At 42.5% G+C, this 18,414-nt stretch overlaps 1 protein-coding gene across 3 annotated transcripts in view; it reads right to left on the bottom strand.

The window, feature by feature from the left end:
- Nucleotides 1-13,773, bottom strand: part of nrxn1a (neurexin 1a) — a 59,676-nt gene extending 45,903 nt beyond the window's left edge. The window contains exons 1-4 of one of the 3 annotated variants that reach the window (XM_062442684.1): nt 13,041-13,773; nt 6,854-6,871; nt 6,081-6,110; nt 5,010-5,021 (exon numbers count right to left, since the gene is read on the bottom strand). In XM_062442684.1, coding sequence (XP_062298668.1) covers nt 5,010-5,021; nt 6,081-6,110; nt 6,854-6,871; nt 13,041-13,773 — 793 coding nt within the window. The remainder of the gene's footprint in view (nt 1-5,009; nt 5,022-6,080; nt 6,111-6,853; nt 6,872-13,040) is intronic. The other 2 variants (XM_062442683.1, XM_062442682.1) reach the window with 2 other exon arrangements.
- Between the last annotated feature and the right edge of the window lie 4,641 nt (nt 13,774-18,414).

Here is an 18,414-nt window from a genome sequence, read left to right as displayed (position 1 = left end):
TTTTTTTGGCACGCAGCAAAGAAAACTTCAAAAAGCCGGATGGGGCACTGGAGCGAATTGCCAATTGGGCCACTACCCTCAGCACCCACCCAGACACAATGGAAACTGCTAGAACAGGTAAAGAAAAAAAAACAATAGACACAATTAGAGCACAGACTAGCCTGTTTCTTTCTCTTTCTTTCTAAAAAAATATGTGTGTGTGTGGATGAAGTATCTGCATCACTGATGAATACCATCCTGGCTGATGTGAGACTGTGTCAAGTCAAGGAGCCCAAGGAGACATGCAGCGCCCCTGCTGAGAAACGCTGCAGTCTTATCTCTGTTCCTGTCTCCCTCTGCGTCTCCGACCTTCTCTTTCCACCCTTCTTTTCCCACTTTCTGTGAATACGCTCATATCTTTCCTCACCATCACTTTTCTACACTCCTTTACCTTATATCGCCTTTCCTCATGCACTCGCAGCCAGCCTCCACTCTATCTTTCCCCTTCATCCTCTGTAAATGGGGAGTCCGTTTGATGTCTTTATTTTTAGGCGATTACAGGGTGCAGCGGCTTTGTGTGTTCCCTATTAGCATTGCTGTGAGTGTGTAAAAATGTTAATGTATACGTTTGCTAACGGGATGGTAATTGCATACAATTAGCAGTAAATGTGTACATTTACAAGTGGATTGCTAGACTTTTCCCATGGTGAATTCGGTAACTGAACATCTCCCTGATAACGTGGGGGTAGAGCTCTCTATGTGGTGCTGTGACTTTCATTACAAGAACTGCATGGGTGTTAAGGATTAATGAGTGCTGTAGTACAGTACAGTAATGCGTGTTAGTAGCAGAGAGTAGAAGCCGAATTAGCTCCATTAGTGATGAGGGTATATCAAGGAAAATTATACATTTTGCAGTAAAAACTTGGTTGCAGTTGCTTATCGCTACTGATGGCCAGAGGGAGCTCAACTTAGTTTTAAGAGTTTCTATTTCACGGCTCAAGATGCTGCCATCAGGAGCCAAATTCAGTCCGGCAGACAGCCAATCACCAGACACTTGCCTCTTAACACCAAGCAGCTCTCTTTCACCCCGAATTGGGTGTTGCTCACTTGCCCGTCTAGCTAAATTGTGTGAGCATTACCACTGCAGTAGCTAATATATTGTATGTGTCGGACAAATATTTTTCTACTAATATATACAGTTTAACAGTAGAATCATAATATTTACTTCAATGCTTAGATGATGCAGGTTTTACTGACAGAAACTACAGAAATTTGGAGTGTACTGACAAAGACTATTATTATTAAATCACACTGTGGTGATTTAAAAAAAAAAAGGTGTCTGCATATGGAATAGGTAATGTGATTTTCCATTTGATTCAGTACACGTACAGACACAAACATAAGGCAACATCTTTCATTCCTACTTGTCTCGCAGGGCTTGGACTAATTATTAATTAAAATTAGGTTTGGGTATCGTTTGAATTTTATCGTTTCCAATTCTGCTTATCAATTTCAGTTCTCATGAATTCCCAGTTTCAATTCTGATATGGTGAAAAAAAGAGGGGTCAAATGTTTGGATAACAAAAATATCTGTATTCTTTTACTTTGACTTATGTTGTTGGATGCTGTGGTATTTGACACTCTGTAGTTTTGTCTTTGGACATCTTTCCCTTGATTGCCAAAGAGAACTGTGAGTATAACTGACTCTACTGGAAGTGCTAGCATAATGCTAACGCTGGCTGATGACACACTCAGGCTATAAGACCACAAGACATCAAACACTGAACATTCTTTCAGATCGATGCTGTGCTGCCTTTAATGTTTGATCAAATTTGATGTGCAACCTGACTTACAGTTAATTAGATTCCCACATGCATTGCACTTTGCCTTTATGTTTTCTTTAATAAAGTGAAGCCACACTTCTGAGGATTTACTGTGGTCCTTCATAACTGTTATCATTATAGCCAGACATGCTCTAATCTAAACAAATCTACATGCTTGGACTTGGTTCCAATTTGTATTGATCATCGTTTTCATTGCCGTTTGGTAATATTTTTATTAATGAACAAATCATTTTGTATTTTAAATTTGTCAAAATAATGAAAAACCGCAAACCAAAACTGACATTACAGATTCCCAACAATGGACCAATAGTCCAAAATCCAAATATATTAAATCTATTAAACAGAAAAGAGAGAAAAGGAGCAAATCCTCACATTTTAGAAAATAGGTTTGATATTTTTTATTTAAAAAAAAAAATCAATTATTGAAATGGCTGCTAATTAATTTTCTGACTATTGACTAATCATCCTAAAAACCCTCATGATTGAGATAAATTGACATAAATATAGATAAATTAAAGTTATAAAAGGCATTTTATAAAATAATGAAAATCTGTTTTTTCATTTAGACTCATATGGGTCTATATTTTATTAAAAAGTTATCAGTCTTTGTGCGATTTATTATTAGGACTACAGGACCATGATGAGTAAGAGGTAGGAGACATGCTGTACTTTGCTGGTACTGACTGGTTCCTCTTGTCTTGGCGTCTGCTACCACTTTCGAATCCCACATATGGTATAGTCAGCACGCAGCTCAGTCTGCTGTGTGTGTGTATGTGTGTGTTTTTTTTTCTGAGAAAAGCACGCACATGTGTTTGTCCCGGAGAGGACGAGAGAGGAGGAGGGACAAAAACGAAAGCGACAATATAAAGAGGAATCCAAAGAGTGTGACACTAAACATGTGTGTGTGTGTAGCCCGTGCCTGAATGGAGTGTTCGCCCATCTGTGTGTTTTTGCAATAAGACAATGTGTTAAAATGAGCCGCTTTGATTGCCGACGCTTTATGAGTCACAAGTGATGACTCACAATCCACCTCCCCTGAACACGCACTCACACAAGAACTCACACAAACATGCAAACACACACACACCTCGTTCCTTCTCCTGCCTTCATCCACTGACCGTGAAGAATATGTGCAGGCAGCCTTACTCATGCATATTTACACTGAACACACACTCACTCACCTACTCAGCAGGCACTCTCTAAAGGTTATTGTGCGTGAGTGTGTGTGTCTGTTTGTCCGTCCGTTCACATACGTGCATGTTTAAAGGTCACTTCAAGACAGGCTGACCACTTGTCTATGCTGAGCACAGATTGTCGGATTGATATCAAGAACACTTGGACATGCGGACCAACAACCATTATTAACCAGGCAAACCGTGTCAAAGCTACAGTAAATTAATAAATAAATAACGTAAACAAGTATCGCTGCCAATTACGTCCAAGAGCCACTCCTCGATCCTATTCAAAACCTCCAATTGCTCATTCACCCAGAACCCTTCACGGTCTATTCTTGGCCAGACAGAGAGAAGAGAAAGGGCAAAATCTGCTACTTGGCTTTAAGCACATTTTCCATCCAGATTATTGCTGCTCAATACTTTTCAAAAAAAAAAATCCTTTTCCCCCCTCTTCCTTTGGCTGCTCGATACTTATGAAAATCCAATTTGGCTCCCTCTTTTCTTTCTTCCCTCCACAATTCGTGCATTTTCACCCACTCAAAGTGATTAGTGATCTGTGGGTATCGTTTCCCGGGAGAATGATAGCTGTGTTTTATGGAGGAGGGGAAAGGTCTGGGGCTCCCCATCAGGGCTGATGTCCCTTGGAGAATGACTGGGCTGGGAGGGCAGACAGGAGCAGCGCTGTCCCTTTGCAGATACAGGCAGTTGCTCTACATCACAGAAGCGAAGACGACTCACTTTATCTCTCTCTCGCTTCCTCTCTTTCCCTCTCTGCTCCCCCTATCATTCATTCCTTTAGCTCTTCTCTCACAGGCGCAGTCTCTTTTTCTCAATTTCTACAGCACGCACACACACACACACACATACACACGCACACACACAAGCAGACACACATACTATATATCTTTCTAAGACACCCCTCCCCACACCCAATCCGCCCCCTCAAAGAAACTCATTTCAGCTTTGCGGGCTCCTCAAAAAGCCTCTTTACGCTGAGCTAACCTAAGCTAGGCTTCGTCTGCACCATTTGACAGCCTTTACATCTCAGTATGCAGAGCAAAAACACATGCAGACGCGCACACACACACACAATTTTTTCATGTGTACAGTTTCTGAAAGAGACTTCAAAGGTTTTAAAAAGACGAGGAAGAAAAAAAATATTCAGCAACAGTTCTACCTTCAGCCTATCACAGTCCAAACATCCGTAATAGTAAGGGCATCCACTATACACAAATACACCGAATACATTGTGTAATAATGCTGGAAACATATGTTAATACATGTCAGTCCTTAAGCAGGTGATTTAAAATGCTGAGCATAAGCCAGATGAAGCAATTAAATTTTCACTGCCACCTGGATGATTCATGGCAGACATTTTAAGGCAGAAAACCCCTGCACTGTGAGCTTACTTAGAAATGAAAACATAGTAAAAATACTCAGATAAAAATATATATGAATTGATGTCTCAGTGTGATAGACTGTTAGAGACATCATGTGCGCTGTGTTCAAGTTATTTCTATCCACCAGCTTGGATGAACATTTCATTAAATAGCACATTTCACTGGATACATGCCGGCCCTGTCACAATGGGAGACAGCCGTCATCATGTCCTCTCTCATCCAATCAAAAAACACAATGGACGCAGCCCGGCCTGTCACAGTCAGGCCTGTCTTCATGTGGGCCAATCAGTGTATTCATCAGCGTCATGCAGAGCCAACTGATCGAGCAGAACTTACCTTCAGGTTTTCAAAGTCACTGTAGGCCAGAGCTTGTATTCAGTCATTCACACTCATGCACACATGTGTAAGTATTAGCACGTTTGCACGCGCACGCATGCTTCACCAGCTTACCTTTTCATAAATGAAACATTCCAATTTATTGGCAACTTGAAGCCGTATAGCTCTAAAGGTCTGCATTACCATACATACAAGAGCCAGTCAATACATTCAACTTCAAAACCATCCAGAACAGCCAATTAGCCATACACATGACAAAATCAGGGTGGGGGTACCTCTGAGTTTTGCTACATTCACAGAGGGTGGTGTCCCAAACAGTGAGGAAGAGGCCAGGAAACAAAGAAAGAAAGGGGAAAAAAGGAGAAGGAAGGCAAGAGAGAATTTTGTTCATCAGTGAACAATTTTCAAAAAGCAGACCAATGGCACTTGTTTTGGGTTGTGTTAAAAAACAAAAAAAACAAAAAAAAACCCACTGGAAAACTTAGGGGTTGAGGTGTAACAGGAACATCTGTCACATGCGCTCGCCAATGAATGAGCAGGAGCAAAATGCGTGGACCGGTGACGGCAGAGCGAGGCATGCTGGAAGCCGATGAAAAGCCAGGGATGAATGTGGATAAGTGTTTTTTTTGTGTGTGTGTGTGAAGACTGCCAGTCATTGATTCAAACCCTGATAAAGGCAAAGGCACACATGCACACATACATAAACATTGTGCACACACACAGTCAAAGCTCTCATCCTCTCAATCAAACTCTTACAGATGAATAAAAATGCAATGAGGTGGAAGAGTAAAGACCAAATCAAACCATCCATGGAGTCAGTCGGTCAGTCGGCCCTTAGCTCCATTTCCGTGACCTGGTGCCCTGCCAAATCTAACCCAGCCAAGTGCCATCAAGTGTATTCACCTACACCTTCCTGTTAATCCCTCCCACATCAGCACCCATTATTATATATATATGTTAATATATATATATTAACATATATATATATATATGTATCCCAGCAGAAATTGCTCTCAGGCTCATCACTCTCTTCAAAATTCAAAGCAGAGATGCTCTTTGAAGCCATATTTCATATTTAACTGCACCACTGTAAATGCCCAAGTCATCCACTTTAAATTACAACTGAAATTTTCGATTAGACCAAATGGGACCGTTTATAAAATGAAAAAATCTCAATTGCAGAAAATAACTGACCTTAGTTCAGTGCCTAGAGAGACAACTTCCTCTTGCGCCAGGTGGTGATGAAGTGGGGAGGGGATACAGGGAGGTATGAGTGTGAGGGTGAGGAGGTAGGGGATGATGGTATAGCAGAGGACAACAGGAAGTGAGGTAAGAGGAGGCCATACCTTGGTCGCCAATCATCAGGTGTGCCAGACCTTAAAGGAAGACAAGAGCACAGTCAGCACAGCAAAGGATCATGGGGTGTGAAGTGTAGGTTTGCATATATGTGTTTTTGTGATAACAGGAGTGTTGCCAATGACATGCTAGTGAAACTTTAAGTTCTCTTTGTGTGTTTCTGTATGAATCAGTCTTCTAAATTATTCCAAATAGCTAAAAACGACTCGCTTTGAAGACACTTACTCATCCTAGGCAGCGATCCTACGAACAAACAGGTATGCACACAGCCATGAACTAGGTTGTATAAAGTACAGTATTTGTGTATGTCTATGTCGATGTAACCTTGAGGCAAGAGCCACTTCAAATGATTACACACTGGATGTAGTACTTACCAGATGTCAGCAACCAACCCCTACATACCCACACAGATCAACACATATATATATATATATATATATATATATATATATATATATATATATATATATATATATATATATATATATATATATATATATATGTATACGCTGGATACCTTGTACTGTATTTCCACAATAGAGGTTGTAATGAAAATATGAAGGGAAAAAGAAGAGAGGGACTCGGATAGAGAAGCAAAGAAAGATATTGTTTTGAGTGAAGAGAGAATAAGACAAATACAGACAAAGATAGAATTGAGAGAGAGAAAGAGAAAAATAGATAGATAGATAGATAGATAGAAAAATAGACAGACAGAAAGATAGATGGATAGAGTGATAGATAGTTATAGAGAAGTGCAACCTACCTGGATGGTAGCTGTGCTCTGGGAAGGTGTCAGGGCCGGGCGAGGAAAGAGAAAGACAGACATTCATTAACATGCATGCTCAGCCCTTGGGTTACCATGGCTACTTACTGTACATGCACACCCGTCCAGGGTTACCGTGGTAACATACATGCAAAGTCCACGCAAACGTCACAATGGATACCATGCTGCACTGGTAGCCAAAACTGAGGTTTGTTATTATTGTTATTGTATATAAATATATATGCACACAGCAGCATAAAGAAATCGCACAATCTCTCGCTAAGACTTCACATGTGTACGAAAAAACATATAAGCGCACACACACATACCCACCCACACTTGTAGATATAGAGGGTGGAGAGGGGTGTGGGCGAAAATATACATTCCTACCTGTATATTTGGATTCAGGAGCCATTTACCCCAAAACTTACCTTGCAGCCGCTTCCTCTCCCCTGAGCAACCGACAGATAGCATGCAATACACAAACACAAACACATACACACACACATACACACACGCACACACACATTCAGTCTCACAATTACACCCTCAATCTCTCTCTGTTGTTCCAACACACACACACACATACTTACATTGACTATGGCAGTAAAAATTATGTGAAATAGCGGAAAAAACATGTAGGGATGGATTAGCAGTGCAGGAAGACGAGGGGCATGCATGGTTCAATACTGGGACAGTGTGTGTGTTCGTGTGCATTTGATTGTCTGTGTAAGTGTGTGTGTGTATGTGTGTGTGTGTGTGTGTTTGCTTTGTGCTCATCTGTGTGTTCCCTTGTCTATGCCCTTGTGCTAGTAGCATGGCAGAAACAGGTGGAGCCATTAGCATGCTAACAGCGATTTGCCCTCAAGGACAATGCAAGCCAGGCCAGGCCTAACAAGCAAGGTTCACTCTGCCTTCACTGGAGGGCACAGAGACAATAATTGCATCTATGCATAACACTGCACAGTCTCTCTTTACTCACTACAGCTATATTCTGAATATCTCTAATAGTGCGTTTTCTCCTAAACTGACATATTGTTGAACTTTGGAACAACCCCCATAAATGAAATATATAATACACTGTCTTCTTGGGGAGAACAAAATGAATACAGCATTTAATAATATGTTTCTAAGCTTGTCACAAACATGTGAAAATATGAATGTGAATAAAAGTGGATCATTAGGGATTCCTTGAAGATAACATGTAATTGAAACCGTGTGAGGAAACTAGCACTGCCACAGCCACATTGCTTATTTCTGGCTTCAAATACGGTCGTGAGGATCCATTTTTTTTCTCCAATAGCTGAGCATATTCATTCTGTGTTAAGGATGCACAACAGATTTTGTTTCTAATTTTCAGAGGGTTATAATTTTATCTCAAAGCTTTATTATGCAGCTTCAATAATGTTGCTGGATTCAAAATAACATTATAATTTGGTAGATGGCATATAAGAGATAAACCTTTATCCCAACCCTGCTTCTGCTCGTACAAAACAACCACAAAGCCTGGACTCATATACTTGCAAATAACGATTCCCTTTTTCAAAGAGACGGCCCCAATTCCACCACATACAATCAACATTATACAAAACTATGGATGCCATTCATATTATATTTTTATTTTAGTCAAAGGGGATTTCTGACCTGAGCTTTCTTTCCCAACTCTCTTTGCTTCCCACCTTTTTATTCTCAGATAAAACCTTTGGATTTTCCTATCTGTGGTGCACCTGAAAATAATTTTTTGACATATTATTAAGTTGTTTTGAGTTACTCACTGGCAGTGATACTGATGTAGGGATATTAGCTCAGCCTGTCTATCCTGTGATTGGAGATATCCGAGTGAGCCAGCATTTTGTCAGACTGAAATGAACAACGGTATATGGGGCCAGTTTAAAAATAAAAAAAACATTTTCAACCACAATACAGCACTCCAAGAAGTTTAAAACCATCCACAAGAGAATACATCATCTGCTCGATTTTCCTCTCAGACCTCTCTGAACTATTTTCAGACGAGTTTTATGACTCAGGGAGGTCTAAAAGAAACCGAGGTACTGGAAGTACTCTTGACATGTTGTTGTACTCTGTGCTTTTTGCTGTGTTTTAGTTTAAAAGCCTTAAAAGTTTCCTGTTACCTCGCCCCATTTGCTGCTGTTTTATATACTGTAGCTCTGTCCCTTAAATGTTTTGTGAGCTAATGTCCATGAATTTCTGTAATATTACTACCAGGGAGTCACCAAATGAGCCAGTCATTAAGCCAAAGTCAATTTCCGCCATCATCCAACCATCATACTCTAAACACTGCAGCAATTTCCACCCAAACTCTGAAATGGGAATCTAAAAGAAGAAACGATTCATCAGAAACAACAATCTCAAGCTAAGATTCATGAAGGGAACAAGAGCCTTATGTTTTTTTGCTAATGTGATATGATTTCACATAATTTACCACAACCAAATACATAATTATAATACATTTAATTTGTACTGCACTTTTCATTCATAGTGAAACTCAAATAGATGCAGTATTAATAACAGAATACACAGCATAAATAAAATAGTTATGAGAGGGTGAAAAAACCCCTCTGAATAAAAAGGTTTTTAGGCCTTGTTTTTAAAAGAGCCTGGGGTCTGTGCTGCCCTCAGATGGTTAGAAAGGCTGTTCCATAAACGTAATGCAGCAGAGCAGAAGGTTCGACTCCCCCCCCACGGTGCGGAGCTTAGCACCGGAGGCCCGGAGGAGTGAGCTGCTGGCAGATCTGATGTACCACTTCAACAAAATACTGCTCACAACACGTACATCCATCCAAATAGACCTCCTAACTGGGACCATTTTATGACACAACTATTACTAACACTAGCCACTACTGCCAAGAGAAAGAGAGAAAAAAAATGAATGTAGCACTTGTTCTCCACGGTAACACAGGGCATCACTCACAATTGAAATGTGAGTCAATATCTAGGAAGATAAAACAGCCTTGTGAAAGGTGTAAGTAGCCTCTTGTACCAGTCCAAAGCAAGTATAGTTTCAGTTGGGAGCATTTATGTAAAATGTCTGTAGCTACACTGCTGTTAGGAACCTTACTGGTGATGTGACTAATGATGGCGGTGGCGGTGGCGGTGGAGCTTACACACTGTGTGATCGTGTTTCTCTCCGTGGGTTTATATGTTTGTGTAACATGTGTTAATGCAGGTATGTACGTGTGTAAGTGCTGACTGTCTCCCACTGTGCCCTAACCAGCAGTAACACAGCAGACTGGATTAGACTGGCTTTGGATCACATGTAATTCTCAGCGCAGTGGCAGTGAGCTTCTGCAGAGCGTTGATCATAGCTTCACCTCTCACTTCCTGAATGTATAGACAACCCCCACACTGCAGTGAGCCCTACAGCTGCAACTAGCAATTATTTTCATTATAGACTGAGCTGTCATTTATTTTGATTAATAAATTGAACCTTTAGACTATCAAATGACAGAAAAGAGTGAAAAATGCAGGGTTGCAAGTAACAATTATTTTCATCATCAATTTGTTGGGTCTATAAAAAAAAAGATCAGAAAAAAGTGAAGAAATGTTCATCATATTATCTTAGAGCACAGGGTGGTGTTATTAAATATTTCATTTTGTGCAATGAAAGGTAAAAAAACCCAAACATATTTAATTTATTATAAAGTAAGACCAAGAAAAACAGCAATCTCATACTTAACAACCTGGGCCGATCAAATCCTTGCTATTTTTGCTTTAAAAATTATCTAAACGATTAATTAATAATCAAAATAGCTGCAGATTTTTTTTTCTGTTTATTGACTTATTTCTGATAAGTCGATCAATCAACTAATTGTTGCAGCTCTTGAGAGATGCCTGTAACTATTTCTCAACAAGGTGATGTCTTCAAATTGCTATTTTGTCCAAAACCAAAAAAATATTTATTCTGCAATGCTAGAAAACAGAAGCTTGAAAAAGGAGAATCTTTGGCATTTTTGCTTTACAAATAGCTACGATTAAGTATTTTTTGTCATTGATGATTTTTCTGTCAATCGAATAATTATACCAGCATTAGTGAGTACAGCTGCAGTCGATTAATCCATCAAAAGAAAATTAACCATCAACTATTTTGATAACTGAAAACAGACAAATTCTCTGGTTTCAGTTTCTCTAATTTGAAGATTTGCTGCTTTTATGTGTCATAGATGACAGTAAGACATGACATTTGAATACATCTGTTCGAGATACAGGAAATATAATGCACACTTTTCACTATTTTCTGACAGCTCATACTCTAAAAGATGAATAAACTAATTGAGAAAATAGTCAGCAGATTAATCGATAATGAAAAAAATTGTTAGTTGCAGACCTGCTAGTGAGCATATTGCAGCAGCCACCCGCCCAACCTGCTTGGAAAATTAAGACCAGCGGTCAAGACAGCCGTTCTTGCCTCAAGTATGCCCATCATACATATGAACATACGTGCACACTCACCACCACAAACATGTAAATATAGAAGATTAGTGTGACAGCCACGACGCCTGAAGACACTAACAGACTAGATACAGCTGTGCAGCAGGAGCACAGGAGGGGGAGGCTGGAGCAAAAGATTGGAGAGCAGCAAGAGCGAGGACGGAGAAACACTCCTGGCATGAGGTCTCCCAATTAGTTCTGTCTCCATGGTAACGTAGGCCATCTCACTGTCCACTAAATGCTATATGGTGGATGGCTAAAGGGATGTGTGATGCTGACAGCGGTACTGGGTCGAATGTAAGGGTCAGGCCAGTGACAAATGGTGGCCACACAGCAAGGCCATTCTGCCGTTTTTGTCAGATGCATTTATGTCATTAAATAAAATCAATCACAGAGGCAATGCTGAAAGACATCTTTGACGTCGAAAAGGAATAACAAAAAACAAAAAAAACAAAAAATACAGTAGTTAAAAGTGCTATTGATTAAGAATGCAGATTTGCTCTGTGAATGAACTGAAGCAGATCTGACGACACACACAACTAACCAGGGGGAAATGAAAGCATTTGCAGTATTGGCCATAACAAGGTAGATGAGTTCATTAAGCAGCTGTTTCGTTTTTGTAATGGCCATCATTACTGTGCCCTGTATATTGGCACTTACATTGACCAAAGGCTTATTTGACAACATTAAAGGGAGGGTTTTCTGTAGGGTTGAGGTATTAAATCATTTCTTTTGCCTATTCTTATAAAGCACATAAAAGTTATATATTTTATGTAAGGCTGTTTATTGTTACAGTTCATATTTATAAAGTACTACTGACAGGACACTACTGCCTCTTTCATAATTCATAAGACACAAAACACTTTACACACACACATACACAAACTGAGCATTTTAACATGCTGCGAGCTATTCAAATTAATGGCAGGCAAAATATTGTACACACTTCACTTCAGCTCCCTATGTATGTTACCTGTGAAGGCCATCTCCAATCAATGCAAATCCATTAACACAGGCAGCCAGGTGTCAGGCATGTAACAACCACTGATTTCCAGCCTCTTAGCCTAGTTCCAATTAAAGTCTCTCAACATGAGCCAGCAACCAAATCCATAATGGATCTATATGGTTATTGTGTTTTGCCAAACACATCAGTTGAGCCCATCAAGGCTTTCACGCAGTCAGCCAGGTAAGGCTTTTCTGTCTTTCAGGAATTTGTCTCAAATCTCAAGACTCTCCAGCTTCACGGTCTGAATGCAGCTGAGAACAGCTGTTCAAGCTCAAGCTCAAGCTCTCAGCTCCATCTACACTACACTAGCTGCACTTGGGAGGGGGCTTAGCTCTGACTTGTGGAGGTACATACTAAACTGTGAGTCATTGGCAGCCATAAGAAATCAATATCAAACATAATCAGTATGCATGTCTTGCACTGTTTGTGAAGGCTGCTGGTCCATACACACCTACTGAACACAGCAGTGAAGGTGTGAATGAAAAATACATGTCTACACTGAGGGACCTGGTGTTTGAAATCAGAGGTATAAATGAGGAAATATATATCCAGAAAAGTAACTTTGTGTGTGTGTGTGTGTGTGTGTGTGTGTGTGTGTGTGTGTGTGTGTGTGTGTGTGTGTGTATGTGTGTGTGTGTGTGTGTGTGTGTGCGCACGCGCATATGTTTATTAAATTGTGTGCATGTAAGGAATGGGATGTATATGATGGGTCAGCATGGTTCTGGGCCTTACCTTCGCTGCAGTCGTTGCCTTGGAAACCCGTGTCAGAGCAGTCGCAGACGGCTTGGTCGTTGACCACGCTGCACACCCCTCCATTTTGGCACTGGTGGTCCGGCCCACATCCAGGTGTAACTGTGACACCCTCTGAGCTGTCCAGTGTCACCAGTGAGCCATTGATGCTCACCGCCGTGATCCAGCCACGGAAGGCGGGTTGTTCCCGCACCGAAGGGGAGGTGAGTCGCAGGGGCGAGGAGTGGAGCTCTTGCGTCACCCCGCCCATAAAGGTGTGGCTGAATATTGTCATGTCTCTTCTCTTGCTCTTCACCTGTGCCCATCCCTCTTGTCGCCCGTCCACCTCCAACGTGGTGTTCCTCCAGTCCCGCTTGACACGCACTGCGTGCCAGTGCCCGTCACTAACCGCCACGCCTGACTGCAACTCGGCCGGCTCAGCACAGAAGATAGAGAAGCGCAGGCGGAGGTGGCCGTGGAGGAGCAGCAGCTCCAGGAAGTCGCAGAAGCCCTCGTCATCCAGGTAGAGCAGCAGGCCCTCCTGGCTGTGAGTCCGCAGGCTGAAGCTCAGCACACTCTCGCAGCAGGCGTTCCACACCGGAAAACGCCCCCACTGACTGGAAACGCCTCCAAACTCCAGGACCTCCCCTTGGGCCTGGCCCCCCACGCTGCACAGGCACATCCCTAGGAAGAGCAGGGGGGCCGCCACCCAAACACACACTGCCATCACACTCATACACACACTCGCGCTCACACTCACACACAGGAGATAGAGGCTAGAGCAGGCTTGTTCCCGCTAGCCTACAGCTCATTGTGACAACTGTAGGGCACTTCGAAGAACACTTTCAGGTGCACCCTGTTTTCTTGATCGTCCTCTTAACAAGGGAAGGCTCCTTTAATATACAGCTCCAGTGGGGAAGGGGGTCAAACAGAAGCTTCCTCCATCCTTTCAGCACACTTGGGGCATCTTCTTTTGCCTTGGCCTGGTGTTTGTGTCGTCTCTGAGATGTTGTAACGTCTTTTCCATTCAGTCTTTCATTCTTCACTTCTGTCATATGAGATTCCAGGTGTGTGTGTTTGTGTGTACATCTGTGTGAATGTTAGATACGTGACGAATAGGATGTGAACTCCATCTTTGTGGCCTAGATAGGGCCTTCTCCCCCATGCAGGCAACTCCCCACGGAGTGTGAGTCTGTGTTTGTGTGTGTGTATGTGTGTGGCTCACACACTGGTAATGGAGAGAAATGACACCGTCATAGCAGAATTTTCTCCCCCTCCTCCTTGTCTTAGTAGGGCAAGACTTAAAGTGTGTGTGGGCAAATATGTGTGTGTATATGTGTGCGCGCAAATGAGGTATGTGTGTCTCTCACTGCCGCGTCATCACTCTCTTCAGCGACCTACAGAGAGAACAGAGACGGCACAATCAACCAGGGTCACACACACGTACACATGCACGCACAAACTCTTGGCACACACACACACACACACACACACACACACACACAGCATACACAAGCAGAGCCTGGTATTATTTTCAAATTACTCTCTCCCGTGCATTTTGTGTACATGCACACACATGCACACACACACACACACACACACACGTTACATTGTCACATTACACATTTAAAAGGCCTAAAATTAAGTCTCTATTCAAATACTGAACACACACAATAAAACCCTAGATTTTACTTTACACAGCTCACACAACTACTCAAGCTTACAGCCTATAGGCACGCACACACACATACACATAGACATACACAAAAAGCAGCTCCTCCATAGAGCTCCCATCATGCCGCAGGAGATTTTTTTATAAGGTGGCATACCTTAACTAACTACCTTAACGCCATAAAGCATATTTTTTAAATCACTTCTGAAACTTAAGTGCATGCTAAACGAAACCCTTTGCCACCAATGGCGTTTGTCTTTTTGTGTCATTTTTTATTTGTGGGGGGGGTCAATAACGGTAAACGGTGGCCACCTCGCGGCACCGACAAGGATGCTGTGAGCTACATCACAAAGAGCGGGAGCAGCACCGGGCGCTGCGGCGGATGACTCAAACCGCCTCGCTTTATCGAATTAACGGCTTCCCGAGCTCATTTTTAACAAGTGAGCACATTCACACTCACTCACTCTCACACACACACACACACACACACACACACACACACACACACACAAACACACACATTGGGTGCAATTGAACACACAGCGGGCTACACTCATAGTTTCGGACATCACAGTTATTGATAGACGGGGTGAAAGAATGCGGTTGAAATATCGATTCTCGATTTGCGGCCATAGCCTACCTCCTCTTTATTTATTTTATTTTTCTCTTGCTCGCACCGGGGTTCAGTCATCACCTGCGCCCTAGCACTTACACCGGTAATATGGTAATTACTTTTTTCCCCCTTAAATTATTATTGACATCACTACCTGAACCGGTGATGTGGCAGCCTCGCCCCGATAAATAATATAAAAAAAGACAAAGCCAACAGCGTTTTTTCCTCGATGGAGACACATAGCTCACAGCATATATAAATATGTACATATAGGCTAGAAAAACCGACCGACCTACCTTGCCTGCATCTTGTGGGTCCGTGGCAACAGTGCCGCGCGCTCCTCATCCCATTTGAGGAGTCTCAAAGCCGCGAGAGAGGAGAGAGCAGCGGCGCACCTGGTGGTAGGTCTACCGGACAGGGACAAAATTATCACGGGCTCGCCTCCAGGCTACAAGGTGGTATTGGTCTCCCCCTCGCGCTCTCTCTCTCTCCCTCTCTCCCTCTCTCTCTATATAGCTCTCCGTCCCTCTCTCGCGCTCACTGTCTTTGTCTGACTCAATGTCTCTCTCTCTCTCTTCTCTCTCTCTCTCTCTCTCTCTCTCTCTCTCTCCACTCTCTTGAATAGGGAAAGGTGCAGTCTGATGCTCTCCGCGAGACTCGGCAGAGGGAAAATCACGTGGTGAGAGAGACCGAGAGCAAGTGTGTGTGTGTGTGCGTGCGTGCGTGCATGTGTGTTGGAGAGCGATGGAGGGAGAGGATGGGTTCTCCGCGAGACCTGGCAGAGGGAAAGTCACGTGGTGAGAGAGACCGAGAGCAAGTGTGTGTGCGTGCGCGTGTGTGAGTGTGTTGGAGAGCGATGGAGGGAGAGGATGGGCGGGGCCGCGCGCTGCTGCAGCACCTTGGACAGCGCGCGCTCAACAGCCAGCACGAAACAGAAACGCAATTACCGGAGGCAGAAAATACGGAGAGAACCGCGGTAGATCCGAATGATTAAATCCGTGAGTGACAGACGATGGCCTTTACCTCTCTGGCGCCACAGGAGCGAGCGCAGGAAGACAGCGATTCAGTGAACTGTAGGGGGTAAGGAGGGTGGACAGAATGAAAAGGAAAACAGCGACAGGCCGCCTCAATTTACATATCTCTCTCTTTCTCACTCTGTTTCTCCTCCGCACACACATATGCCACACGGTTACGCTCACTTATACAGAACACACACTTAATACCTGTGAACAGAATTGTACACTTTTGGCCACAAGTATATGGACACCCATGTCCTCATAGTTTTGAGCTAACTAGGCCTCCTAATTCCAATTAAAAGAACATCTCAATGTGACTGATTTTTTTCTTTAGACAGAAGTGTGTTTCCAACTTTGTGGCAACAAATTAAAAGGGTTGGTTTACAATTTTCCAAGTCTGTCCTAAAACTAGAGTCAGGTGCCCAAATGAACACTGACACGTTTTTTCCCTTGCTGTAATCATTCCTGCTGTTTACAAGGACCAATTAAGAGATCCCTTCATGATGTGCTTTCAATGTAAGTGGTGAGGGACAAAATCAACAGTCCTCACTTTGTGCTTATCTGAAGCTAATATGAAGCTTCAGTTGTTCAAATTAGTCAAATCAAGTCAATGTGTTTCAAAGTTGCTGTCTTTCCAGTGCCAATTTCCCTCAGTTGGTTATAATGTCAATTTTATCTGACTAACTCAAAGGGCTGAAGCCTTATATTGTCTTCAGAATCTTTTCAATAAATTTTTTCTCAAAACAAAAGGATTTTGTCCCTCATCAGTCATCACTTACATTGCAGGTGCATTAAATGGGGACCTTCTAATGTCGAGTATACACCAGAGGATTGAGTTCAGAGAGTAAAACATTTTAATGTTCATTTGGGCACCTGATTGTTTGATTTGAAAAAACTGAGAACATATCCTTCACATGAAAATCTCTCCAAGCACACTGTCCAGGCCCATAAATAAATGATTCGTCAGTTTGGTGTGGACAAACAGATTTCACCCTCATCTAATATCTGAGAGATGAACTGTAACTCATACTGCGTGCCCAGGTCTCATCAGCCAACATCAGCACTGAACATCACTAATGTTCTTGTGGCTGAATGGGGGGAAATTCCTGCTGCCAGGTAGCCATACAGTGTATACAGTCAGATTGAGGTTTGTGATATGTGTGTTTTATATTATATGTGAGGTCAGGTATTCACGCATATCTCCTTCATTTGATTCCTGTGAGCTGCATTTTGCTTCAGTAAGTCAGAATCAGATATCTGTGTTACGTTCAAGTGTCCACATACTTTTGGTCATGTAGTTTATTTGCATTCATGCTATATTGCTACATGTGCACATTTTTCAAATATACTGTACACACAAACCCATGCAAGATCAGCAGCAAACACACATGCAGCCACACACACACACAGGGCTGTTTTCCAGCCTGTCCCAGGGAGGTACTCCAGCTGTGCTGAGCCCAGCTCAGAGGTGCTCTCCCTGGGCCAGCTGCCGCTGCTTTTCTCTCTCTCTCTCTCTCTCTCTCTCTCTCTCTCTCTCTCTCTCTCTCTCTCTCTCTCTCTCTCTCTCTCTCTCTCTCCCTCCCTCTCTCCCTCCCTCTCTCTCTCTCTCTCTCTGACTCCAGCACAGCTGCTTTACTCCTTTTACTCTGCTTTACTGCTTACCTTCATTGAGTGCTGTGACGTCGAGTAGTAGACCTGGAAAATTTGCAACCAAAGACTAAGGCCTCCTTAAAAAATAATGACCCTGACCTGATCTGAGATGTCGATTGAAGATGCACTCTGCAGGAAAGATAAAAGGAACAGTTATCTGTGTCTGTTTGCAGGGGATTCTCCAGTCTGTATCAGCTGTTGGGTGCTATGAGATATCTGCTTATGTACATATTTACTCCAGCAATGCAGGCAACTAGTAAAGAGGCAACATTAATAGTTGAGTTACAGTATATCTGTATGATCACACAGCTGGAACATGAAACAGATTCAACAGATATTAAAGCAAACTGGGTTGACCACCGAGAGCAGCGCTGGGTTTAAGAGGGGAGGTCTGTGCATGCAGTTCTGCACACGGCTTTGTGTGTA

Source organism: Scomber scombrus, chromosome 21, assembly GCF_963691925.1.
Source record: "Scomber scombrus chromosome 21, fScoSco1.1, whole genome shotgun sequence".
In the NCBI taxonomy this organism is placed as follows: Eukaryota; Metazoa; Chordata; class Actinopteri; order Scombriformes; family Scombridae; genus Scomber; species Scomber scombrus.
This window is presented reverse-complemented; position numbering and strand designations above follow the sequence as displayed.